This window comes from Sceloporus undulatus, chromosome 5, assembly GCF_019175285.1.
Source record: "Sceloporus undulatus isolate JIND9_A2432 ecotype Alabama chromosome 5, SceUnd_v1.1, whole genome shotgun sequence".
NCBI classification, from domain to species: domain Eukaryota; kingdom Metazoa; phylum Chordata; class Lepidosauria; order Squamata; family Phrynosomatidae; genus Sceloporus; species Sceloporus undulatus.
In genome coordinates, this window is record NC_056526.1 from 18345945 (window position 1) to 18373681 (window position 27737).

At 40.7% G+C, this 27737-nt stretch overlaps 1 protein-coding gene across 4 annotated transcripts in view; it reads right to left on the reverse strand.

Annotated features, from left to right (window-relative positions):
• The window catches only part of LOC121931777 (cat eye syndrome critical region protein 2), a 136621-nt gene that overhangs the window by 52913 nt on the left and 55971 nt on the right, over nt 1-27737 (reverse strand). For all 4 annotated transcript variants that reach the window (XR_006104209.1, XR_006104210.1, XR_006104208.1 and 1 more), the window contains exon 2: nt 5233-5327. Coding sequence is in view for 1 of the 4 variants with exons in the window: in XM_042469787.1 (XP_042325721.1) it covers nt 5233-5327 (95 nt within the window). In the remaining 3 variants the exon portion in view is untranslated. The remainder of the gene's footprint in view (nt 1-5232; nt 5328-27737) is intronic.

Sequence of the window (27737 nt, forward strand, 5' to 3'; positions counted from 1 at the left end):
GACAGATGGCCATCCAGCCTCTGTTTAAAGACCTCCAAGGAAGGTATAACCTTTAGACTGGGGAGCCCCAGTATATATATATATCAGTACTACCTGGAAGGACTCCAGATTCTTAGTGAATTAAGGAATCTTTATTTAGAAAATATGCAGAGTGCAATCACACACACAAGGGAGCAATTCAAGCACACACAGCATACAGAGCTAACTGAAATGGGAAAGTGAAAGGGGATGCCAGAGTTTTTAGGGGTTGCAATGAGGTTATGTTTACCTGTCTGAAGAGAAGACTGTGAGGCTGGAGTGGCCCAGATTGAGAGGTCTGATGATGACATAGAACATACACAGAGTGTGGGCAGATCACAGTGAAAAAGTAGAACTACCCAATATCCATTTTGTTTCAATTCCCCCCCTCCCCACAAAGGGACTGTGTGAATCCATGCATCAGTAGACACATTGGCATGTAATCCAGATTACAAATCAAGATTGATTAGTACATAGTCAGGAATCACCTAGTAAAACTAAATGAGGGCCAGATAAATAGCATCTCAGAGTATGGAAGGAACATTCTAACATATAAAAGCAGAACAGGTCTGAGGAGCCATAGACTTTTTCTAGTGGAGACACAAGGCACTTATGCCGATGAGGCTGCAGCAGAGGAGATGCAGGTTAAGTTTTGCCTGCAGACTGGCCACAGCTATGGTGAGCTGATTTACTTGCTCATCCAGAGCCTGGTTCTGTTGTAGCAGTGCTTCCATGTTGCCCATATTAGGTTACTTGCGATCTGCCCAATGCTACAGTCAGCAAGTCACCCAATATCAGATGATTGAGGTGTGAGAGCTGCCTGGTACTTAATCCAGTCCAGGTCAGTTACAGGTTACCCAGCAAATTGATGGGAGAACAAAGAGGGTGATCATCAGCCACTCCAGAAGTCATTACAGGAAGTCAGTCCAGTAGTCCAGATAAATGAAGCTTGCAAGATGTAAAACAGGTCTAATGTTAAAAGAACATTATCAGCAAAAAGTACTGCCAGTCACTAAGAAAGAATAGTTGTAAGCATTTATTTATTATTTATTTACTTACAGTATTTATATCCCACCCTTCAGCCCTAAAGACACCAAGGAGCTTCTGGGAGATTTATAGGCCTCTGTCTCAAGACACCAGGTGCTTAATGATTCAGCTTCTCCTATTTAACAGGGGTTGCCATAGTCTCCCCTTATCTCTTCAATGATCTTGAAAGGATGGCAGCATTCTCAATTTTTGCCCCCTCCTGCTGGGCAGTAGGGCTCCCAACTGCCTCAGCCTCCAGCTCCTCAGACTCGGGAGAGGCCGCTGTCATCAGCAGCTGTAAATTGTTGGAAATCTGTGACTGAATTTTCCAACTCCAGAGAGCAAGTCATGATGCTTGATGTCTCAGAGGGCAATGGTTTTAACTTATAGGAGGGTTAAATTTCAATTAAATATTAGAAGGAGCTTCATGACAATGGGAGTGGTTCAGCAATGGAACAAAATGTTTAAAGAGGTGGTGGAATGTCCTTCTCTGGAAGTCTTCAAAAATTATCTGGACAGCTACCTGTTGGAGATGCCCTAGCTCAGCGGTTTCCAACCTGTGCTCCACGGAGCCCTTAGGGCTCCTTGAGCACTTCCCAGTTGCTCTGTGGCCGCTCCAACAAAATGAAAGAAATAAAAATTGAATGAAATTAAAGAATAAGAAACAAAAAGTAAAATTACTGCTAAACACATTAACCTGTAAGACATAGGGTAGGCCTCTTAGGGTCTCTGCCATAGAAATTGATTCTAAAAAAGGCTACAAAAGTAAAAAAGTTTGGGATGTCCTTCTCTAGTTGGACATCCAACACTGAGCAGGAGGTTGGGCCTGATAGTTCAGGCCCCTTTCCAACTCTATCAGGATGATGATGATGATGATGATGATGATGATGATGATGATGATGATGGTGGTGGTAGTGGTGGTGGTGGTGATTGCTACATGTTCTGGACTTCCCATTAGTTCAGCTCCAGATGAGAAGTTCTAAAATTATGGTAGGAAATCTGAAGGCAGTAATCAAATTTGGCCTTTGTCTAGGACCTGCCTGCTCAACCGAATAATGCTACTGAGCCAACAAATCAAGCACAGCATGTTATAAGATTTAGCAGCATTTTTAAAAACCCTCTAGTCTAAATTACTTCACGTGTGTCACATTTTTCCACTTCCTTGTATATTCAAGCAGGGGCTAATAGGTTCACAGCCACAGCTCACAGGTTTCACACACATATGGAAGACCCTTTTCATAAAGGGAACAAGATACATGAATTTTGTGAGAGTACATACAACTATTTTGTAAGAAGCAGCTCTCAGAGGATAAAATATGCTAAGTACTTTAAAGGAAGAATAGTTCAAATGTCCTCTCCCATCTTCCCTCATATTAGGTCTCTATAACTAAAAGCTTAAAGTCAGGCAAAGAGGCTGCTGAAGTGATGACTTGCACAGCACTTCCAGAGATAGAATTGGAACAGCACTGGAGCAGAGCAAATCCCCAGGGAAGCTGAGGGAATGGACAGCCGATGGGGGCTGTCTAATCTAATAAAATATCACATTGCAGGCACATGTATGAACTTGACAGAAGCAAATGCAGCCACTTAACCTAGAGATGGCAACAGAAGCAGGCCAGTTTCACTGCAGGAAAAAAAATAGGAAAGAAAGAAGAGCAGTAAGGTCATTGCCAAAGCACAGAGCCAGGAGAGAGCTTGGCTGCATAGGGCAGCTTCCTAACCCCTCAGATTAAGTGTCTGACAATACAGAACTATTTTCCTTCCCAGCCCAATGATAATCTTGCACCATACTCTGTCTGAGTAAACACTCTTAGATGTTGACAGCCAGAATCTCCTCCTACAAATCTAGATCAATCCCATATTCTTTTTATTTCAAGTGAGCCAAATATATAAACTACAGTAGTATTATTGTATCACCAGGGCAGAATTGGCAATTCAAATTAATTGCTGCCCATAGATATCAACCTTAGCAAGCAAATCAATTATGGGGTTTTCTTGGACAGAGGAGGTTTGCCTTTGCCCTCCTCTGAGGCTGAGAGAGTGTGACTTGCCCAGTGTCATTCAGTGGGTTTTCCTGGCCAAATGGGGATTAGAGCTCTGGTCTCCTGAGTCAAACATGCAAAGCACTTCACCACACCGGCTCTAGTACTGTGTAAATATTCATCTTAATGTGTGAAGTTAAGCATAAGAAATAAAGAGCAATAAGGATGCTGTATATAAATACCCTAAATGTTTTATGCTGGAAACTAGGCAGAGTCAGTCCTTGTTAGTGCTCAGATAGCAGACCACCATAGAATATCAAGTTCTGTGGGCTATATTTCAAAGAAGGAACTGGTAAAACTGCCCCTGAGTATAGTGGGCCTGTTGTATATATGGAGCATCAATTCTGGACCCTCCTGCATATGGCAAAAAACACGGGATCTCAAGTCCTGTTGACTCCTATGGGAGTGTGCGCTGTGTGCCATTTTAACTCCCTCGGCTTGCTGTCCATGGAAGCTTAAATATGCGTATGGCAAACCCACCTATGGTGCAGGTGCGCTGCATTCTTTGCCTAAGAAAATCTCATGAAATTAATGGGGTCACCATGTCGACTGGCAACTTGAAGGTGTGTGTGCGCCATGAAATTGTTGTTGGTGTTGTTGTTTGCCTTCTAGTCATTTCCAGCATTTGATGAAACTGAGTAATCCGTCCAGCACTCAAATCACTATGCCATGCTGGCTCTAGTACTATGTAAACACTTAGTTTAATGTGTGAAGAACAGCCAACGGGACAAAATACCACATCCTGCTTATTGAATGCAAATGGGAAAGATCTATCATGGTTTTTTAAAGGTTTGTATTATTTAATTGTTTTTTGTTTGTTTGTTCATTGCTTTAGGAGCCCTTGTGGGCTGAGGTCAGTGATACAAAAATACTTTAAATTCCAAGTATTTCATAATACTCTATATAGGAAAAAACAACACTTCAGCTGCCTTGCTCTTTTGCTGTTTTAATAATTTTCATTTCCCTTTCCAAACACTAATGAAATAAGAGTAAAATTTCACCCCCAAACTGAAAGTTGCCAATGTCATGTGGCAGTCTTGAAAAATATTTTTGGTCCAAGACAAATTAGCCCAGAGCACATTAAAACTGTATGCCAAAATGGTTCTCAGCTGGGTATCCATTTCCATCATTTCTTCAGAGAACATTATAATTGGCAGAAGTACTTAATCACATTGCAAACAAATAACATTAACCACTCCATCAACAATTTCTACATGGTGTCCAAATAAATAAATAAATAAATAAAGCACATGATATAGATATAAATCATTAGATAAAAATTAAACCATCCTTAGTGGGCAGGCAGTATTTATGGCAGGGAAAGCAGACACTGTTAAGTACCTTTCCGACACTGCCATGTTGATGGGAGCTTGTGCGTCTTTGGCTTAAAGTCTAAACAAGCAAGTCTTCTTGACTGAGCTTTTACTATATTCCCCATTTCTGTCAGAAATTGTTATTCAAACTGAAATGCACCTTAGGTTGCATCACACTGCAGATATAATCCAATTTGACAGCACTTTAACTGCCATGGCTCAATGCTACTGAATTTTGGGAACTGTAGTTTTGTGAGGCATTTAGCCTTCTGTTAGAGAGCTCTGGTGCCACAACAAACTACAATGCCCAGAATTCCACAGCACTGAGCTATGGCAGTTATAGTGGTGTCAAACTGGATTATTTCTGCAATGTAGATGCAGTCTTAGACTATAGAGCCTTTATTTCATTTTACTCATTTAATACTTTTCTGCTCCACTTTCCAAGACCTTTGAATCTACAATGAAGCCAACAAGGAAGAAACAAAACAGTGATCGCATATGGTGGCTGAGAGGAACTTCAGCTGCTTTATATACAGAGTATAGAAGTTGCCCAACTTCTGTTTTAATGATGTCTGAAAGGAACTTCATTCCCAGCCTTATCAAGTTCTCACACTGACCTTTTTACAGGGACAGATGGTTGTCCCATATTGAAACAAAGCTGCAAAAGGATCACATGTACTCTTGGTATTTTCCAGATATGAGTTATGAATTCTGGTTATTTAGAATTTACATTTCATACTACTTTTCTGTAGTCCACAGAGGCTGTGATATACCTCCGCATGGTATTCTTTTTATTAACAAAAGCACTGAAACAATAGAAGGAAACTACTCACGTAATGTCACTGCGCTGATAGCAACCCTGAAGAAGGCAGGCAATGAGATCACTGATGAACTCCACGTCATCACTGTAAAGAGCTGCTTCAAGTTCCTAGTGAGAGAAATAATGGTTATTGTTTTGCAATTCCTTGATGTTGAACAAATTCCTCTGATGAAGATAAGTGAAATATATCAGAAATTATTAAATAATGCCTACATGTCATATAGAAAACCTAGAGTTCATGAGCCAGTGCCTCCTCTACATCAGTATATCATAGTATGAGTGAAAACAACATGCCTCCATGTCAGTGCCATATTCCATTTAAACATTGCAGATGATAATGATGATCATGTCCCACCTTTCTCCCAATATAGGGTCTCAAATACTAAATATTAAGTTCAAAAGCTGCTTAGCCTTGGAGTACCAATGTATTTGTGTCACAGAGCAATTTAGGGACATCTGGACCCTCTCCCTATGTAACCAAGGATGCAAACCTTTGTTTCTCTTGATGCAAGTTTGTGTAGAAGCCATGCATTTCTGAGAAACAAAGGTAACATTTAAAAGTTAATGTCCCAGTGTGAAAGCAAATGTCACAAACTAGTTAGCATAAATGCATATACAGATCATCAAATTACAAACAGCCAACTGTTACTTGTTAAGTTACTTTATTTACTGGCAAAGAAAGAAAGGTAGAAAAAGCAGGAGTTTTACTAGGTCCACTGCACAGTGTTCAGTTTTGATATGGGGCAAGAAGCAAATTCTCCCTCCACATCCCCTCAACCCTTTGTCTTTCCCCCTTTTCTCCTTGAGCACTGAGCTGTGAGCGCAGAATGCTAAACCTTGCCAAAATGCTTTTGGAATCAAGCAGAAAGGAAAGAGAGGAGGTAGCAAATAAGCACAGTATGTGTAAGGGGCCAGTGGAAGGCTTACAAAATGGGGACATGCGGTTCTTCTTCCACAACTGAGTATATTCACAGAATCCTAGACAGGAGAGAAAAGCCTTCTTCTCCCCCCTCTCCAGCTGGCGTCACAGCTCATTAGAGAAAAGCCTGTTTAATGTCTCTCCCTCCCTCCCTATGCCTTCATGACTAAATCCCTTGGTGTCTCGCAATGGCTGTTGGGAAAACACACTGCTTATATCAAGGGTATCTACCTCACCGAGGCCTACAACAGAGATAGGATGAAGACAGCACCAAGGTAAATAAAGATCCCGGGACACCAAGCTGGGAAAGAATTTGCAGCTCTGCTTTGGAAAGCTTGGCTGTCGATCAAACTAAGATGCTTCCTTGTTTAGGCATCTCACTGATGCCCTAACATTGGCTCAGGAACAACACTCATCACATACATCAGCCATTTCATATGTATTTCAAAACAGCTGATCCACTCAGTGACAAAGGCCTGTTACAGACTGCCAAAATAAAGCTGCTTCGGGTCTCTTTGGAGGTATGCTATTTAAATGATGCATGGGCCTAAGAGTCTGGAGGTCACGCCAAAGCCACACTCCATTCCTAAGCACTGGAGTGCAGCTTTTGGTGCACCCTCCGGATTCTTAGGATGCATGCATCATTTAAATAGCATACCTCCAAAGAGACCCGAAGCAGCTTTATTTTGGCAGTCTGTAACAGGCCAAAGAGAATCTAAAAGAAAATCAACTCAGGCTAACTATGAATTTTAAAAAAGGAAAAATCAGCAAGATTATTATCTTTTATGTCAGTGCTTGTGGATGATGGCAGTTCTGTCTACAGACGTCTTCCTGTTCACATTTATCAGTTGCTGAAATAAAGTTCTTGCTGCTTGAATACAGAAGGCTGATTCACTGAACTGAGGGGAAAGGGCAGTTCTTGACAACTAGTCAGTACTGTTGTTTACAAACGTGAAACCTCAAGTGACCAAAATGGTAAACTCTAGGAAACTTTAGCTAGATACATATTGACTAGAGTAAGGCAATAAACCTTCAGTTTATCAATAATAAGAAAAAGGAGGTCAGTCACACCTGTTTCAATAGCACATGGTATAATTCTGCTCCTCCCCATGATACACATTTCCTATCAAAGATTTTGTCCCACTGCAGCCATAAACAGTGATGATAAGATAATCTGTTTTATTACAGCATTTGGACAACTTAAAACATCTATTAATAGAAATACTGACATACAGTTTCATACATGATAAATGATATGATGAAAATAGTCACACTAAAATAGCCTTAAAGCAGGTAACTTTATAAAAATTGCACTGTAAACATAAATTCGCTACCCATGGGAAGTTGTGGTTACACATTCACAATGTTACAATAAAGGATTATAAACTTTTCCAATATTGGTTTTATTTTATTTTTTTAATTTATTTATTTAGAAAAGTGTCCAGCATGCTTACACCATTTCCCCCCCTAACTCCATGGAAATGTCAATGTTTTCAGGGGATAAGAATGCACCACAACCACAGGAGTACAGTTCGCCCTTTTTTTACGCGGGGATCCATTCTGGACCCTCCCCCCCATGTAAAAAAATGTGTATGCTCGAGCCCCATTGAAAATAATGGGGCTCGTGCATGGCACGGTGTGCGGTGGTGTGGCAGCGGGCGCATGCCCATTACTCTTAATGGGACCTGCTGCCCCATGGACTCCTGCGGGCTCCCTGGCAGTTTTCAGTGTATGCTGAAAGCCGCGCATGGTGCATCCGCGTATGATGCGGACGCACTGTATTTGTGAGTACAGAATTAAAAGCATTACACAATATGGAAAACAATCCTGCAACCTAAACGTATTACCACTGTTATTTATGACTGTGAACACCCCAAATTAGGAAATGGATGTAATAGCCTCTGCTCCAGGAAATATTCCCCAATGAAGGGCCATTCTTTGAACCAGCCATTGTGCAGAGAACCACATGAAAGTTACAACAGCCCTTACAAAAGTCCTTGCAAGCACATTTCCCAAAACTGGTACACCATCTCCTGGTTTGCTTAACTACTGTCCTGCTACAGAAAAATATGGATTAAAGGAATGGCTTACTTCTCTCAAATAGTGTCCATGTACATTAGATCTTTAATTAGCAGACCTTCTGCTAAACTGGTGAAAGCAACTCTCCCCTACCATGTTTAATCCAGTGTGGAAATACAGTTCAACCAGTGCTGTCACCACACTAAAATCAAGCTGCCTCTCCCAGTAAATATCTCCTTTCAGAGGATATGATGTCTTAGCATCACAGTATCATGAATCCCAGTTTTGGGGAAAGGGTGGGATATAAATAAATACCATCACCATCACCATCACTATCACCACCTCCTCCTCCTCCTCCTCCTCCTCCTCCTCCTCCTCCTTTTGTGCTGTGTTTTCCTAGTTTACTTGGCATATACTGCTAGAATGGGCATGTACCTCTGAACTCAACCAGCTATTCATCTGGGAGGGGTGGCAGGAAAGTGGGGAAGGAGGTGAAGGATGGCTTGTTGTTGCTTCTGAAAACTCCTTGCTCGGTGCAAACCCACCCTCTTATCTTAACCAGCCTCAACTTAGCATTGTCATTAGGGGCCTGAGAGGGCAGAGGTGGCAGGGGACAAATGCACCCAGTGAGCAGTAAGGGATGGAGGGGCTGCCAAAGCAAGGCAAACAGAGCCAACCAGCAAGAGCAAAACAATTCGACAGCTGAGGGAACAGTCATGTGAGCAGCAGGTAGAAGCTGCCTTGGTCATGGACCACATGCAACATGGGCTTGAGAGGGCTATTGGTGGAGAAGGAGACAGGGAGAAGAGCGAGGAGAATAAGCTTCTACCACCTCTACTAGCCTTACTCTGCTGTAGCCGCCGCTGCTAAAGTCTCCTTTCCTGTCATCATCCTTCTCTTCCGTCTCCTTGAGAGAAGGTGGGTGACAATGGACATTTGCACAGCAATGCCACTGTCCTAGGAGGTGGAGAGGAGGGTTGGAGACCAGTAGTAGAGGTGAAGGAGGTGATGTGGCAGCAGCCTGGGAGTGAGGTGGAGATGTTTGCAGCAACAGGGTCTGTAGTATGCTTGTCTTTTTTTTTTTCTTTCTTTTTTTCTTTCTTTTTTTTTTTTTTTTTTTTTTTTGGCCGGGGGGGGGCGGTTATAATTGTGATTTTTCCACATTTGCCAGGATCCTGTGCCCCCAACCCCTGCGAAAATTGAGGGCTGACTCTTGTATGGATCCAAGCTGTATAGGGCTGTCATAACCAGTACATTTTGAATTCTGCCCAGAAATGGTCAGCAGGCACTTGAATGTTTTAGTAAGGGGGGTTATATATGTCCTATAAGCCGCCCCAGTTAGTATTCTGTCACAGCATTTTAGACTACAGTCCTCCCTCCGTTCCTGTGATTTTGGAACTCACATCCCTTGCCTGTGCATGAGGGATGAACGGAGGAGGAAATAATGGGGCACACACCCGAGGCCCGTGCTCCCGCAGCCGCGCACCTATATTCCAGCCAATGGGGCTTGAATATATGTGAAAGTCTGTTTTCGCAAGGGGGTCTGGAACGGATCCCCCACGAGAAAGGAGGGGCGACTGTAGTTTCCAAAGGCAGCCCCACACAGAATATGTTACAGTAATCCAAATGGGATGTAATGAAGGCATGTGTCACCATAACTAGATCTGACATCTCAAGAAACAGGCACACCAGTTTTAACTGTGCAAATGCACTATTAGCCACTGCTGAAACCTAGGCATTCAGGCTCAGATCTGAGTCCAGGAGTATGCCCAAACTGTGAACCTGAGATTTTAGGGAGAGTATAACACCAAAGGCCATGGAATCAAACAGGAATCCTCCAACACCACCTTGGTAGTTCGTTCCTGAAGAAGCACTGGAACCACTATACAACTGCATCCCCAAGTCCAATCCCAGAGAGAAGGATACCATAACTGATGGTATTAAAAGCCAATGAAAGGTCCAGAATAATCAACAGGAACACACTCACTCATTTCTCTATATAGATCATCCACCGAGGTAAACAAAGTTGTTTCTGTTCCATAGCCAGGCCTGAAGGCAGATTGAAATGGATCTAAATAATTTGTTTCATCCAGATGAAAGGAGGGAGACTGCCACACACTCCAGAACCTTCTCCAAAACAGGAATATTGGAGAGTGGCTGGTATTTTCAGTATAGATGAGTTCAGGGAGGGGGTTTAGTAGTTTGTACTACTATGAAGTTGTTGAAAAAAATTAAACCTCTTGGGATAACAGCATCATTGTTATGAATGTATTTTAATGGTTTTATAGTACTGTATTTTAACTGTGGGTTTTATGTGTTTTCTTAATTGTGTTTTGAATTTTAAAACGTTGTGCCCCACTTCGAGCTTTAAGGATGATGATGATGATGATGATGATGATGATGATGATGATTATGATGACATAAACTTGCTATCTTTAAGGTCTTAATTCTGTGTGAAGTCAATATGTGACTCTGGGACACTAAATGTCCTATCTGCTAGGATGAGGGCTAAAAGTCTAAAATAGGTAGAGAAAAAGGTTTTACTTGCTATGTGCCATTTTTAACCGACAAAATACAGCTGGGATAAAAATAATTTAAATAGAATAATTAAAATTATGGGCATTCTAAATAAAAAATAAAATAACTCATCATATATTTTAGATACTTTATCTAAGATATCTCAATTTTATTGTTGTTGTTTTTTAGGGCAAAAATACTATATTTTTTGAATCAGGAGGTATAGTTGGGGAAGCGGCCCCACAAGGTTTCCTGAATGGTTAATGTGCCTCCCTATCTTCCACAGTTGCCCATCCTTGCTCTAAGTTGGTATAAATTACTCCATTCTCTCCCCTTCCCGCAAAACATATATATGCTTATGAGTCTGAGCTGATGAAAGATCAGTTCAAGAAAGGGATGTTGTGGACAGCACAACAAAAATATAGGTTTTTGTTGAGTCACTATGATGCTGCTATTTAAATAAAATAAGATTCCTAGTTAGGAATCATCAGGAAAAGTACAAAAAATAAAATCACCCATAACATAACACTTTTGTAAGATCCAAGGATATAGCTGTGTTAGTCTGTAGAATCAGTATGTAAAGAGATCTTGTAGCACCTTTGAGACCAGAAATAAAGAAACTGGCAGCATGAGTATGCTTTTGTACAATAGCATGGTGCAACCATACCTGGTACACTGTAAACATTTCTGATCATTGTGCCACCACACAAAATATATTGTAAAGGTAGAAACAGTGAAGAAAAGGATAGTCAAAAATAAGTGGTTTGCAGCAAATCCCCTATAAGTAAAAGGTACAACACTGGGGCCTTTTAGCTTAGTATAAATGTGACCATGAAGGGATATGATAGAGGTACATAAAAGTATACACAAGCAACATAATAGTATGCATGGTGGGAACAAAGTGGATAGGCAGAAAATATTATCTTTTTTTCACACCATGAGAATCTAATGAAGTTGAACACTGGGAGACTGAGGACAGAGAAAAGAACATATTACAGCCTTTCTTACAAAAGAAAAAAGATGCAGTGATGGGTGCCGATATTCTAAATCAGATTGGGCCAATTCATGAAGGATGGGGGTATCAGTGGCTATTATGCCCAAACTAAAAGGCCTTCCGGCACCAGGTGTTACCTGGGGGCAGGGGTGGGACTTCTGGGAGGGAATAAGTCTTCTGAGGGGGACTTCCTTTCCTCCCCCCCCCCCGGGACGTCAGCTGCCTCTCTGGAGGCAAGTGAAGACTTGGCGCAGTCAGGAAGGAGGAGGAACAAAGAACAAACAGACAGCTTCATTTATATACCGCTTCATACTGAACTATCAGTGTCTAAGCAGTTTACAACTGTAAGCTAATTGCCCCCCAACAATCTGGGTACTCATTTTTGCGACCTCCTTAGAAGGATGCAAGCCTGAGTCGAGCTTGAGCCCTTTTGCTAGTACTGAACTCCAAACCGTAAGCTTTTGAGTGAGTGGCTGCAGTACAGGCATTTAACCACTGTGCTTGCCTTCCATGTGCCAAAATATGGCTTCGTGTGCCATCTCTGCCACATGTGCCATAGGTTCGCCACCATGGCCCTCAAAACTCAAAACATTTCTGATTTAAAATTCTCCACTTTTGACTCACAGACTAGTCTTTATAGTCCCTGACTTTTGGTGCACTTGCAAATTAACACTTAATACATTACCAACCTTTCACGTCACTCCTTATTAACCTTTCACAAACAAAGCATAAAAGCTAAGTGAACAGTCTGCATGTTGGCAGAATGGGAGGGGATAGAGAGAAGCTGATCAGTGACAAAACTTAATATATTATAGAGTAAGTTCCAATGCTTAGGGCAGCTTTTCTCAAATGAATTAGATTCCTATTATTTTCAGACAACAGTTTTATTATACTTTCTGTACTCAATCTGCAAAGAAATTCATGTTGAAAAGGCAACCTAAAATGCAAAAAACACTTCTGAAGAAACCAATAGAAAAAAAATGTTCCCTTAGAGACCAAAAGTAATAACCTCTGTGGCACAGAAACTGATATTTAAAAATCAAATTAACAATGATTGAACCAATTAAATGACTTCAATTATTAGTACTACTGCCAATGAACTGACCTCTCTCAGTTTCTGATGCTTAACATTATTTATGTAATTTTCAGACCTAAATTTCCAAGCTGTATAATAGGCTGTATATGTCACATTATCTTGAGTGGCAAAAGCAGTATACTGACAGCTTCCAAGAAACACAAACGGAAACAGAAAGATGCTACTGCATTAATATTCTTCGTGTGGATTTCCAATAGATACCTGTTTGGCTACTGAGAGAACAAAACACTAGCCTGGGCATGCGTTTGCTCTGATCCAGCACAGCTCTCCTTATATGCTTAGACGTCTGAATGCACTTTGCCACCTCTTTCTGCATGCAGCAGTGAGATCTCAACTACAGACCATATATATATATATATATATATATATACACACACACACACACACACACACACACACACACACACACACACTCACTTTTAATTATTTCTGGCTATGCAGAATTTTACATAAAAGGAATAAAAAACAATGCTATGCTTATGTCTATCTGATATGAGAATGAAAACTCCTGTAAAAAAACAAACTGACTAACAAAAATTTAACATTTAGGATAAGTAGCTCTATGGACCAATCCTGTGTTGAATCAGCCTTCTATTCCTTTTGTGACTGCTGGGATTAAGGGATTCCAGTCCCTTTACAAACCAAGTCCAAAATGCACAGTGTGGTCTCTGACTCCATCTGCCTTCATTTCTCTTGTAAGCAACTTGGCAAAAACACTTGCATTTGTGCATCATTTCCCTGTCACAGCTGCAGTTAATGGACTCCTTCCCTGATTTCCCAGCATCTTAGCTTCCCTGCATCCCTGCAGGCAATTGCACAGCAAAAGGGCTGTATATTACCCACTTTCAATAAGATGCTTAAGTGCTTTATGGCTTCCTGAATTGTAAGCCCCACTGCCCTTGCCCCCAATTCTGTTTTTGTACTGCCTCAACAGCAAAGACAAAAGGCAATACCATAGTTTGGAGTTAAGAAATATATACACATCCAAATGTGCAAACCCGCTCCACACAGCCAACAGAAACTAAATCAATGGCCCTCTTCAGGGAAACAGGTTCTTGGCATTTCATTCACTATGATGATTAACTCTGAAGGAGTCAAGTATTATCAAGAATGCTGCCACTTTCTCATAGGAAAAAGGGAAGAACTTTCATAACATTCATTATTATTCAGTAGCACCAAAAGAGGAGATCTTAATTGTTTTTTCCACCCTTCCAAAATGCCTCATTTCTTCAAACAAGAGACAAATTTGAGTAAACAAAGGGAGATTGGTTTTTCTTTGGGTTCACTTTTAACAACACTGCTGTTTCTAGACTTCAAGCTTTGGTCTTTCCCTCAACCTTTTTATAACTACACATGGGAGGATGTTTGGAAAGCATTAGAACAAGGGGATATTGTTACAATGGGGGACTTATAACACAGATGTGTGCTAATAGCTTTGTTAAACACAGAAGGTTATAAACTACAAGTCACAAAGCAATTGTATTATTTATTTCACACTAGTCAGGCAAATCCAACAGCCACAACAAATTGCTAAGTATGGCAAAAGAGTGAAAACATTTCTTTAAATAAAAACACTGTGGGGTGGGAGAGAATTTTATCTGCTATTAACAAGGATGGAAAGAATGGTTTGGCTTTCTTTCTTTCAGCAGCATACTGGGCATTTTAGTTGGATTCAACTTTGTGTGTCACATTTTCTCAAGTTTTGAAGAAGGTAATGGCAAACCTCCTCTGAATCAATCTTGCCAGAAGATTACAGAAGAGATTCTGACTGAACATTAGACATCATGTTTTGATACCGTGTTTTCCCCCAAAATAAGACACTGTCTTATATTTATTTTTCCCCAGGAAGACACACTATGGCTTATTTTCAGGGGATGTCTTATTTTTATTAAGTATGGTACAACAATCTACATTTATTCAAATATAGGTAAGTCTTCTTCTTCTGGAAAATCGTCATAACTCTCCAAACCCGGAATTCCATCCTGAATTTCTTGTGACTCCATTTCCTTTAGAACCATTGGCCCCAATCTTTCCGTTCCCTTCCTGCCCCTTTCCATCCCATGCTGGTCCTATCACTATGTCTTATTTTCGAGGTATGGCTCATATTGTGCAAATGCTTAGAAATCCTGCTATGGCTTATTTTTTGGGTATGTCTTATTTTCAGGAAAACAGGGTGGTAAGAGCATTTTCACCATGAAAACAATTGCCTAGAGAGGTGGTGGGATCTCCTTTTTTGCACATTTTCAAAAAGAGGCTAGACAGCAACCAGCTGAGGATGCTTTGCTGGAGATCCCGTACTGAGCAGGGGTTTGAATGTGTGGCCCATGAGGCTCCTTCCAACTCTATGATTCTATGACAAAATTTCCACAGGATTAAAAACTGTACCTCAAGTCTAACTTTCCTACCTTCTTTATCAAAATGCATGTTATTCTTAGGCGGGGTACAAACCGCCGCTTTGCGGCGCTCCCCCGCCACCGCCATTTGCTCCGCGCGGGAGCCGCAGCAGCCAAACCGCGCGACTCCCGCGCGGAGCAAAAAAGAAGCTCCATTTCGGAGCTTCTTTCTGCGGTGCCTCTATGACGTCGCGAGGCGCCGCAGGCGCATTCGCGACGTCATAGGCGCCGCGACACATCTGGACGCTATGCATCCAGTACGTAAAGATGGCGGCGCCCATGTGGAAGGGGCGTCACCATCTTGTACGTACTGTATACATACTAGGGTTAGGGGGGTGCGGAAGCACCGCCCCTTCCTAACCCTAGTACGTATACAGTACGTACTATATGGCAGTGTGTATCCCGCCTTAGTTTTATTACCATAGTATATACCATAGTAAAATTTGGTGGCGAGTGACAGAAGAAAAAAGTACAATTTTTGTAATTATAAAGGCGAGTGATTTCTCTTGGTGCCGATCATATATAAATTAAAGTGTTTTCTATGACGATCCCATGACTATTTCTATCAAACTTAAGAAATATAGTAATATGAGAACAGGTAACAGAGTAGCAAACTCGGTTTTGAAAACTAGGTTCATAACCTCTTTCGGCTTTGCTCTCTCTTAACTCCAACCCTATAGCTATTGTGTTTATTTGAGCTGAAAATGATGTCACATATAATCTAATGCTCAAATGGGACAATTATCAGCCACCAATGCATCAAGTGAAAATGTAGATTTATCTTGAGACACTTGACAAGAGCAAGACTCATCAGAACTGCGAACAGATGGATAAATCAGAAACTATTTTTATGAACACTGATTGGTGGGAACAAAAAAAATTCAAACTATTTTAGGACTGAAATTGGGGATAAAAATATGAGCTATTTAGGTGTAAATCTATTACTTAAAATACAGCTCACTGTACAAGGAAATTATAATCCATTGTGGGGGGAAATAATCATATCTCCAAATGGGATAGTAAAAACTGGAAAATGTTAACAAAAATTAGGATGTTTAAAATGATGTTATTGCCAAAACTTTTATATTGATTTCAAACTATCCCAGAAATAACCCATAGTAAATTTATGAAGAAATGGGATAGATCAATATTAAAGTAGATAACAAATTATTTGACGCCCCATTATATTTTGAAGCAATTAAATTGTGAAGAATTGTAGAGGTGGAATACAATCAACTGTCTCTTCTCCTGTCTAAACACAGCCAGCTCCCTAAGTCATTCCTCATAACATATGGATCTAGAAGGTCCTACTCAGCAGGAAGCCAGCAGACAGTCAGACAGCAGACTATCACAGGGGATTCTTGGAAACTTTATTCAGAAGGGGGTTGCCTTTGCCATTGCCAACCTCCGAGGCTGAGAGACTGTGGCTTGCCCAAAGTCACCCAATGGGTTTTCATGCCTAAGTGGAAATTTGAAGCCTGTTCTCCAGAGTCATAGTTCAATGCTCAAACCAGTACACCATGCTGGCTCTCAGTTTTACAAACATACCCAAATACAGCGCTGTGTAAATTTACAGCGCTATATAAATACAGTAAAGGTTAATAATAATAATAATAAATATAATAAAATACAGTTCATGTGGACTGTGTGATTATGAGGGATGATCAAGCTCTTAGTAGAACAAGCAGGTCTATATGGAGGATGTATACCACAGGGTTATGTGATTTTAAAGATAAGCAGATCCTCAGAAAACTTTTTAAAATCAGAGCATTTCTGCTCCAGAAATTGATTTTTTGCTTTTGCACTCTGCACCATAAATTTCCATATATATTCAACTGTAAGTCAACACATTTATGCCCCAAAATTGACCCTAAAATTCTTGGTCAACTTATATACAGGTCAATACACTAAAAGATCCTGAAACAAGTACCGCAGTGATACTCCACTCTTTGTGCCTTGAGGCAGGAAGTTGTGTGTGTGCGTGTATGTAATAGTTTCCAAATCCAATTTGAAAGCCTTCTCTTCCCATCAAAGAAACACCCCTTTTAACTCCCTTCCCAATCCGATGTTAAAACCTCTCCTCCAGCATCAGGGAATCATAGAGTTGGAAGAGAAGACAAGGGCCATCCAGTCCAACCCCATTCTGCCATGCAGAAACTCTCAGTCAAAGCATCCCTGACAGATGGCCATCCAGCTTCTGTTTAAAGACCAAGGAAAGAGACTCCATTACACTCCGAGGCAGTTTGTTCCACTGTCCAACAGCCCTTACTGTCAGGAAGTTCCTCCCAATGTTGAAGTGGAGTTGGGTGGTCAGGAGAGGTCCAGAGAAGGAGAGGGGGACGGAGGTCTTTGTTATAGACCTCTAAGTTTTACCCTTGACTTATCCACAGGTCATCTCAAAATCCATGATTTTGACCCTGAAACCTTCCCTCAACTTATACATGAGGTCGACTTGTACAAGAGTATATACAGTAATGCAGTGAATGGCCAAAGCTACCAATGTTACACTGATTGCTTATGTATATGCTCAGAGAATACCAAAAGAATATCAAATGTGGTAGATGTAGCATCCTGTTCACAATGAGCCTCCCAGCTATGTTTTCAGAAATTCATAACAACAGTATTTGAATGCATTTTGAGGGGGCAAAAGTATCAATATCCTTGCAGTACTTGTTACTTTTTTGGGTTTCTAGATTGTAAAGGGAATGGCGTAAAACTTAAAAACACACGAGCTTCATTTTTTTTTGCCTGTGTGAAGACAAGTAGTTCTGCATCTACTGTACTTTCACAGATCCTGCAGATGTTACATCCCTCTGTAGGAAGGCCACATCACAAAAATTATTACACAAACCCAGAACCAGCTACAACAAATATTGCACTGAAATCAGGAAACTGCACTCAAAGGGAACAAGTTTGCTGCGAACTATAACACAGTGCAAGTTTAGAAAGATATTTTAAAAACCAGCAACTTGAATGATTTTCTTTTTGGATAAAACTGTATCAATATAAATTAATTCTGTGCTTTTAAGTACATTCAAATGTGCATTATTCTCTCTCATCCTTATAAAAGAGCAATTATTTAGTAGCAGACTCAAGAGAATCCATGAGCTCAGAATGTCTATATTCTAGTCAGTTTAGTGGTAGTGTTTTCAGCAGACAAAGCATCTGGAGACCATGCTGTTCTCTCCCACTACAGTTAATAGTTCTGTCCAGCCCTTTGAATAATCCCATTCTCCCTAGAGCAGAATATATATCCCGCTTATCCATATGTCTCATTTGGTGGTTGAAAGGAGTATCATGTTGAATAAAGTATCAAGCCATGCTGTCAACAGGAGAAGATAAGTGTGGCATAATCTTCCCGCTGTGTGCATTATTTTATTTATACATTTAATATATTTAAAGTATATTTACCCTACTCTTCTGTTAAAAGGGGTAGCTGTAGCATTTCAGCAAGTGATGATAAGAAAAATCACTATTCCACAACTTTCTAGCCAAAGGCAAAATAAACACAATTGCTCAGGAAAGAATAAGAGGATGATACATAAATACATGACCAATAAATTTAAAATTTATGGAGGATGCACTTGATGATTTGTATTTATGTCTGATCTTAGAAGCTAAATAGGGTCAGCTTGGGTTAGTACTTGGATGGGAAACTGCTGTAGACTATATTTGAGAGGAAGGAACTGGCAAACCCACCTCTGAGTAGTCCTTGCCCAAGAAAGTCCTATGAAATTCACGGGGTCACCATAAATCAAGAGACAACTTCAACGTGCATGCACACACACTATAAAATGCTTATGCACTTGTCCCAGATTTGTGGGTCAGCTTCTCTCCTTTCTCTCTCTTTCCTCCCTTAGAGAGAAGAAAACCTGTTGTAGGCCTATGTCATGAGAACTTCAGAGAATCAGGCTAAAAAGCTACTAACTAAGCCGGTTTCATTACCACTGTCTATGTAAAACCTATATGAATAATCAAAATTCAACATATAAAATGTATACAACATTTTTTCAGGAATCTAAAATTATAGTTTCATAGCTCCTTATCAACAATCACTTATATTAGCTGGAGTTACCACCATATCCCAAATGAATATGTAATAGAAGCTACTCCAATAGTGTGCATATAGAGCTGTTGAGAAAAAGAGGAATGCAGCTGAAGAACCTACCTGGATCTAAATACTCTAAAGCCATCGGATCCTGTCTGCTCTTGTAAGCTAAGCACGGTCAGCTCTGGTTAGTACTTGGATGGGAAACTAACACAGGACGCAGGCTAAATTTCAGAGGAACTAGCAAAACTACCTCATTTCCTAAGAAAACCCCATAAAATTCATGAGGTTGCCCTAAGTCGACAGGTGACTTAAAAGAGCATGTGCACACAAAAACACACCTGAAGTAAGTATAGTGGGCCCTTGGTACCTGCTGGGGTTTAGTTCTAGGACCCCCTGTGGATACCAAAACCTGTGGATGTTCAAGTCCCATTAAAAACAAGGGCATAGTAACATGATGACCATTATACAAAATGGCAAAATCAAAGTTTGTTTTTTTGTTGTTGTTGTTGAAATTTATTTATTTTTAAAATATTTTCATGCAGTGGATGGTTGAATCTGTGGAGAAGGATTCCATGGATACAGAGGGCTGACTGTAATTTTAAGTATGTACCACAATTGTAACAAAAGTGAGAGACAAATTCTTAGTAAACCTTTTTTAAACCTTTGAAAAAATTGCTGGCTATGAAACAGCTTGTCTCATATTACTTCTGACAAAACACAACCGAATTTTGTATACGAGTTCACAAATTCATGCTTATGTAATCAAAAACACAAATAATGTATTCACACTCACTTTATTTATCACACTACTAAAAGCAATGCTCACGATTCCAGCTGAGAAAACCACAGACATCAGTTTATTTATATAATTTTTTTCTCTGTTTTTCTTTAAAGCCACTACACACATACTGGAAAAATGTGTCCCCTGCCAGCAAGCATGAAAGTTCAGCAGCCACAGTCACTCTGGTTTGCATAGCCCTAAGTGACTGCAGTCACAGACTTACAAAGAGCGTCAGAATGACTAGCTGCTAACAAACCAGTTAGTTCCTGGTGCTATTCCCAGAAGGATCTCTACATTAGTAGCTCCAGTATTCACTCAAGCTCCACAGCAGAAGGATAAAATACAGCACAGCTGATCCCACAATGCTGCCAACTTCTACACTAAGAGGCTTCCTGGGTACCTAGTGGGAGTTCTCTTAAGCTTTTAAACCCATTGGCAACGTAGTGAACAGGCTGCAACTACAAAGCCAGGGACTTGAAACTATAATCCTATTTTAAAATGCTCCCTCCCTGGCCAACAAGAAGGAAACAAGATGAGGATGTTCTCCCATTTTAGGTCTAGGCTGGCTGTAGCTTCCATCTCATACACATCAGGATGAAAGGACAGATATTTAAAAGTATCCTAATCTGGATCTAAATACCAGGCTAAAATTCCTGCAATTTATTCTCCACTAGCTCTTTTTTACAGATTACACCCATCATTTACCTATATTCAACTAACAGTCATTTCTGCATTCCCACTTGAAACTAGGGATCCTATAAATCTCATCTGGGAATTCTAGGAACAAATATATTCAAATTTCACACACCACCCTTCCTTCAGAGAACACTGATATTTCCAGTGATATTTACTACCATTATTTCTCTAATCTGCTTCTGCAGCTACTCTTATAACAGTTTTCTTCCTTGGAAAAAATGTATGAAGTTTGGCATCATGTAAATGTAATAGTATCACAATACTGTATAATCCATTTAGATTTGATATGTGATGACATCACTGAATGTTAACAAAGCAAACTGACAACACAAGTGATTAAAAGAAGCCTTCCTTGATAAGTCACATGGATAATCACTGCCAGCTCGAGATCAAATAGTGAATGGGATATCATGATGCTACATAGTTGTCAATGTTTACTGCTCCCAGACTCATTCAACCATGGGAGGCTAGGCTGGCCATGTCCTGTTGCCCTTTGGCCACTAGACAAAGACATTTTATTCTGTAGCTGCCTTTGTAGCATTTTGTAGCCAGGTGTCTGGCAAATGACTAATTGCTAATGAAGACACTTTATTTTAATGTGTTTTAAGTTGTATTTTATTGTTTTAAATTATGTTTTAATTTCCAGTCACCCCTCTTTTTTTGTGGGGGAATCCGTTCTCCCCCCCCTGAAAACGGAAATCCGCCTGTATTTAAGCCCCATTGGCTTGAATGGTGGCACTCACCCATAGGCACCCACAGGCCTGCACCCTATTCTGTCTCCCTCCATTTGCCACCCGCAAACGGACAAGGGACACGGACTTCAAGTCCACGAAAACAAAGGAGTGACTAATTATATATTAATCCATTTGTGTTTTAATACTTGAATCTCTGTTAATTATATTTTGTTTAGTCTCGTTAATGAGTTGCTTTGAGTTCTACTTTTGGAAGTCAGGAGGCCTGTAAACCCAATAGACACAGAACTTTGGCTGTAGCCTCACGCAGGAATCCTAGTAGACCACAAATTGAACATAAGTCAATGAACATAAGTGCGGCAGCTAAAAAAGCCAATACAATTCTAGGCTGCATCAATAAAAGTATAGTATCTAGATCAAGGGAAGTAATAGTGCCACTCTATTCTGCCTTGGTCAGGCCTCACCTGGAATACTGTGTAGTACAGTTCAAAAAGGATGTTGAGAAGCTGGAACGTGTCCAGAGGAGGGTGACCTAAATGGTGAAAGGTCTGAAAACCATGTCTTATGAGGAGAGACATAGGGAGCTATGTATGTTTAGAGTGGAGAGGAGATGATTAAAGAGATGATATGATAGCTGCATGATAACATAGTGGTTTGAGTTACAGAGATCATGAAGAAGAACCATGACTTGCAGATCTATGGAAACTTATTCATCTCAGATCTTGAAGTGATTATTACAAAGTCCACTGTCACTACAGACTGGCAGGATGGGGTTTAAGTGAGCCTCTGCTAATTTCTTGTATGTGTAACTACAGTTGATCCTTGACATTCATGAGGATTAGGGGCACAAGATCCCAGTGAAAGTCAAAATCTGTAAACAAAGTGGGTGGGGGTGAGAGCAGTGCATGTGCGCACAACCCCAACTCCCTTCCAAGGCCTCAAACAGCTCTAGCAAGCTGAGGCACGGAACATGCATTTGCGGCTCCCTCCTTCCCTTCTAAAGCTTCAGGGAGCTCCAGAGAGCTCTCTGAAGCCTTGGAATGGCAGGAAGAAGGGCATGTTTGCTTTCCCTAAACCCCTTCCCAAGTCAAGAGAGCTGTCATTCCCCAGGCAGCTCCCTGTCCTAGAAAATGGTGAGGGGTTATTTTCCCCAAACCCCTTTCCAAAGCAAAAGAGCTGCTTGGGGAAAGAGGTAGCTCTCCATTCTGGAAAGGGATGGAATTGGCATGTGCCCCCTCCTCGGCTTCTCCCTCCTGGGCTTTTTTCCCTCCCCAGGGGAAAAATCCAGGAGGGAGGAGGAGAAGGAGTGTGCGCGCCATGACCTAACCACGAGTGTCAAAGCTGCAAATGTTGAGGGACGACTGTACTGCTTTAGACTAAGCTACCCCTTATAAAATATAACCACACACAAAACTTTGCCCCTAATTTCTATAGCACTGAAGGTCTGTGCAAACAATGTACAGTAGTTGTTCTGTAGACAAATCCCTTAAAATACACATGTAGTAAAGATCCATGGTACACTTTCATTTCCAGAGTCAGTCATGAGGAATAAATCAACAGCTTGGGAGCAAACAGCTTTTTCCTTTTCAACAAAATGCTTCAGATTGTCTGCACATATTGTGCTACATGGGTGGCAAGTTGTCGTGAAACACTGGGCAAGGTATACTCAAGAAACTATTGCACTCAGCATGCCAGGCTGTTTCTGTTTCTAATAGAGCAACTATGTGCTATTCATGCAGTAGATTTTGAGCAGACATATTGTATAATCAAAAGAACTGTTCTGAAGACAATATACTAGAACTTTAAAACTAATGATTTAAAATATCACTATTCAACAACAATTACTTGTGGTGATAATCCCATTCATATTCTGCTTAAGCAACCCTAAATCGACATATAAGAGTGTAAAACATGGGAACAAAATCATCAAATGCTTTTCTAAGTAAAATAATGTGTTAAAAAATCCAACATTTTTATTTAAGGAATTAAGAAGGAATTCAAAAGCAATGTGCTGGAAAGGTTTACAAGAAATACACAGAAAGAAGAATAGTGTTAAAAATCCTGAAAACATCCCCAGAGAACAGAGCTAATTTGTATCACTTAATATGGTGACTGCACAACCCGAACACTAAAATACAATAGTAAAGTTAATTTTTCATACACATGAAACAGAATATTCAGCACTGTTCAGTATGTAAATTACATCTGGAGGACGATTCAAGCATCCTTTAGAGATCTGACTTGGCTAGCTAACATTCCCAGGCTGGCCTCTTAATTCCAACTGGAATTCCACATTTCCTCAGCTTTACTGATGGCCACACAGTACTGCTTTGCTCCACTGAGCCATCATCCAGCACAGGATGCTAGTAAAATAAAACCAAATAGGACCCAACACTGTTGCTTAGTGACCAACACTGCTGCTTTCACAGCAGCTGAGAGAAGAACCAGGATCCTCACAGGAATTCACATTCTACTAATCACAGCTGGTGAGAAAGATGCACGCATGAGATTATGGGTTTGGAAGCTGGGAGGTAAAACAAAATCTTGTTGTAGACTTAATTCCCAAACTGTGCAGTCTTCACTGTAAATAATTAGACACTTATAAACAAAAATAACTGCAGCCACACTCATGGAAGGGCATGAAAAGAGAGAAAGAAATAACTAGAACAAGCCACACTGAAAGAACAACCAACCAGCTGTACTGCTTTAATCTGCAGTCCATCTTTCTTGTGAGGGTCAGGCAGGATTACAACAGTTAAAATATTAACACTAAATAACTTAAGACATGCTTATAGTAGGCCTGGGCATTAAATAAGCCCTATTTTTAAAAGCTTATACTGCCTCTGAGTGGAGGGAATTCAGGGTTTAATATGATTGGGTCTAGATATGCAGTAGAATGAAGCTGGAAAATGGACTGTTTCATACTTCAGGTTAAAGATAGAACCATCCCACTCTTGACTGCTACAACACATCTAAAATAATTAAAATTTAAATTTAAAAATAACATTAAAATAAAATAAAATATTAGGAAGGAGTTAGTTACTGTAGCCTTTTGCCTGCTGTTTTCATTTTCTGTTTAGCGGAACTTGTTAATAGGAGTATTATAGAGCTTGGATGAAAGTAATTCACCCCCCCCCCAAATGTTACTCAGTAGTCACTACTTCAAGAAAATGAGACATAACTTCCTAGCTGCTTTTACATGCTCATTTTAAAACTATACTTAAAAACTGAAACAGCCCCAAATCCTGTTCTCAAAGCCATGTTTTAGAAGTATAAATATTATTCACTACACATTAACGTATGTGCTGTGTGCCTTCAAGTCATTTCCAACTTACAGCAACCTTAAGGTGAAGCTATCGTGGGGTTTTCTTGGCAAGATTTGTTCAGAGGAGGTTTGCCATTCCCATCCCCTGAAGCTGAGAGCATAAAACTTGCCCCTCAAACTGCTCTCCTCATGGTACCTGTGTCATCCGGATTCTACCACACAAAGACAGATTGGTGACCGGGATCCAGAAGATGAAGAAGACAATTCCCGAATGACCCTCTGGTGTCAAGGGTGGGGATGGACTGGACAAAGGCTCCTTGAATGATGTGGTGGGGTTCCAGTAGGTGACTGTTGTAGCTACTCAACCACTTGAGATTTAGGAGCCACTCTGAGTGGAACTGAATCCAGGATCTCCCCCATCTGATGGCGATTCCTTGTTTTTCTTAACTGGGTTATAAAGGTTCCTGTCTGTTCCATTTTGGACAGAAACTTTCTTCAGATGTGGAAGAAACAAACAAACAAAAAGCCAACCAAGAACATTTGTTTTCCCACTTCCTTTGTATAGTCAGAATTAAGGGGCCTTATCCAAAAACACATTACATCCATTTTCAATCAGTATGGAACAACTGTCCTGATTACTAGTTATGTTTCAGCACTAATGCTCACAAATGAAATGCCAGCTTGTTCCTACCTGCTCCAAGATTGAAAGGGACATGCTTCCAATGTACACAGTGACTATCAGGTGAAAAGAGGTCAACTAGCTATTTTACTACATAAAGTTTTCCCCCTTTCTCAAGGGAGCTGGAGCACAGTCTGAACCAGGAATATTCATCTCTTTAAATGTATGTCCAACTTTTTCGGCAAAGAATGTTCATCTGCAACAACAGTAACACTCATCACTGACTACACTGTGAAGCAAGAGTAAAGAATTATTAAAAACTCAAGCTTTCACGACAGTAAGGAAGCAGGTGCCATGATACTACAATGGCAGAATAGGTTAGAACACTGCCTTCCTTTGGAAAAATATGTACACATGCTTTTATTAAATAAAATTTAAACAGTTATTTCCTGCAAGTGTAGAAAGTATTAGCTTGTTTGCCAATTTTTGGAGGATGCTGAATAACAGTAGGTAACATGTATGTGTACACACATACACAAATTGCATATGTAACCCACAGTCATGATTAGGAGATTGGAAGAAAGCTATTGTTACTAAGCTCCATCTTCATGTCACTATTCCTGCCTTACACAACTATAGTTTCTGCTTATCATTCCTTCTAGCTGTGAACTCAGTATTTCAATTCAGAAACAAGCCAGCCCATCCAAAAACCAGGGTTATGGTTTCTACATATTTGGGGTATGGGCTTCTTAAAAGTTTATAAAAATTTGTAAATTAAAAGAGAAATGACTTTATAAAAAGAAGCAATAATCCAAAACTGACAAAGAGCTGTAAACTTACAGGATGCTGCTGAAAAAGAGAACACAAAAGAAAGCCAAGGAGCTAAAGAAACCAGAAATCAAGCAGACATGTGAGATTACCATTTAAGAATATGGCTGAGAACAACTGAGAGGGAATCACAGAATGTCAGCTACCCAAAAAAAGGCACACACAAGCCAAGGACATGGAAGGCAGAGGGAAAGCTGAAGCCCTACCAGCTTGCATTAATAATTAGGAGGGAGGGGGAGCTGGTTATAGGAATTGGGCAGCAAGAACTTAGATTGTGCCCTTGTACTGAGTGAGAACATTGGTCCATTTAACTATGCACTGTCAACTCTGAATGGATGCAACTCTCCAGACTGTTAGGTAGGTTTCTTACATAGCCCTACTTGGAGATCATAGGAAATGACTTGGGATCTTCTTCAAGCAAAGCATGTGCTTTACCACTGATCTACTGTCCATTCTCTCATCAAAAAGGGCATAAGATTATGAGATGGTTCTGTCTCCTGAAAGGCATCTGCAGTAGAACTATATTGGTGTAAAATATTTAGCAGAGTGTGAGAGGGCACAGGGTGCTAAGAAAAGGAACAGGAATCCATTACCTCTTCCTCACTCCTGAGTCCTGATCCATCCCTCAGTCCCAACCAGCACTTACAAGGCTCCTACTCCATGCTGGAGTAAGAACATAAGGAGCAGGAATATATTTCAAATACACTGCTATAGATCCTATTTATGTCTGTTAGGAGTTCATATCTAACCAGTCTCTTCTAATCTAGCATTTGATACACAGTTTAAACATAGCAAACCAGTTTACTGTTATACACATGAGGTGACACAAGTTTTAGAATCATGCAAGGGTAAGATTTTAAAGGTTCTATCCTAGTTAAGAACAATTATTGATTTCTACACTGAAACTTTGCAAATAATGGTTTGTTTTAATTATTGGTAATCCTATGCCAAGATATCAAACAAGGATACTGGTTTCCACATATAGGCTAGGCTTGCCATTTCACGCTGGTGGGTGGGACTTTCCCGTCCCCTGGGGGGCGTGCCCGGTCCCGTCCCGACCCCGACCCCGGGTGGCTGCCCAACTCTGAGCTCCCAGGGCTGCTGCCTGCCTTCTATAGAGTGCTCCTTGTGAAACATGCCTGGAGCAGCAGCAGGAGGACTGAAACCAGTAGGGGCGGGGTCTGCTGCACTGCCCTGCCTCTATTGGCCAGCCCTCTGCTTCCTTATTTGGGCAACATCCGAGCAGGGAGGAATTTACACTCAGGCGAGCTGCTTCCCCCTTTCACTTTCCCCTCCTTCTCTTATTATTGTTCCGTTTTTTTTCTTCTCCAAGTTCTCCTCCTCTTCCCCTCCTCTTCCTCCTCTCCTTTTTCTTCCTTTCTCCCCCCTCCTCATCTTCTTTTTTTCTTTCTTCCTCTCTCTAAGCCCCCTTCCTCTTCTTCTCAGGGGTCCAGGGCTTCTCAAGAAAAGAAAAAAGCCTTTGGATCTGTCCCATAAATCCCTCCTAAGTTGAGACATACCTGGGAAAAAGAGGGGGCAAGGGGTTTGGGGGGTTGGAGGGGGCAAGGAAAAGGAGGAAGGGGGGAATTGCTAAGAAGACTTGGGAGTGGGAAATGTAGTTTTCAGTGGCGCAAGGGACTGCCTGTGG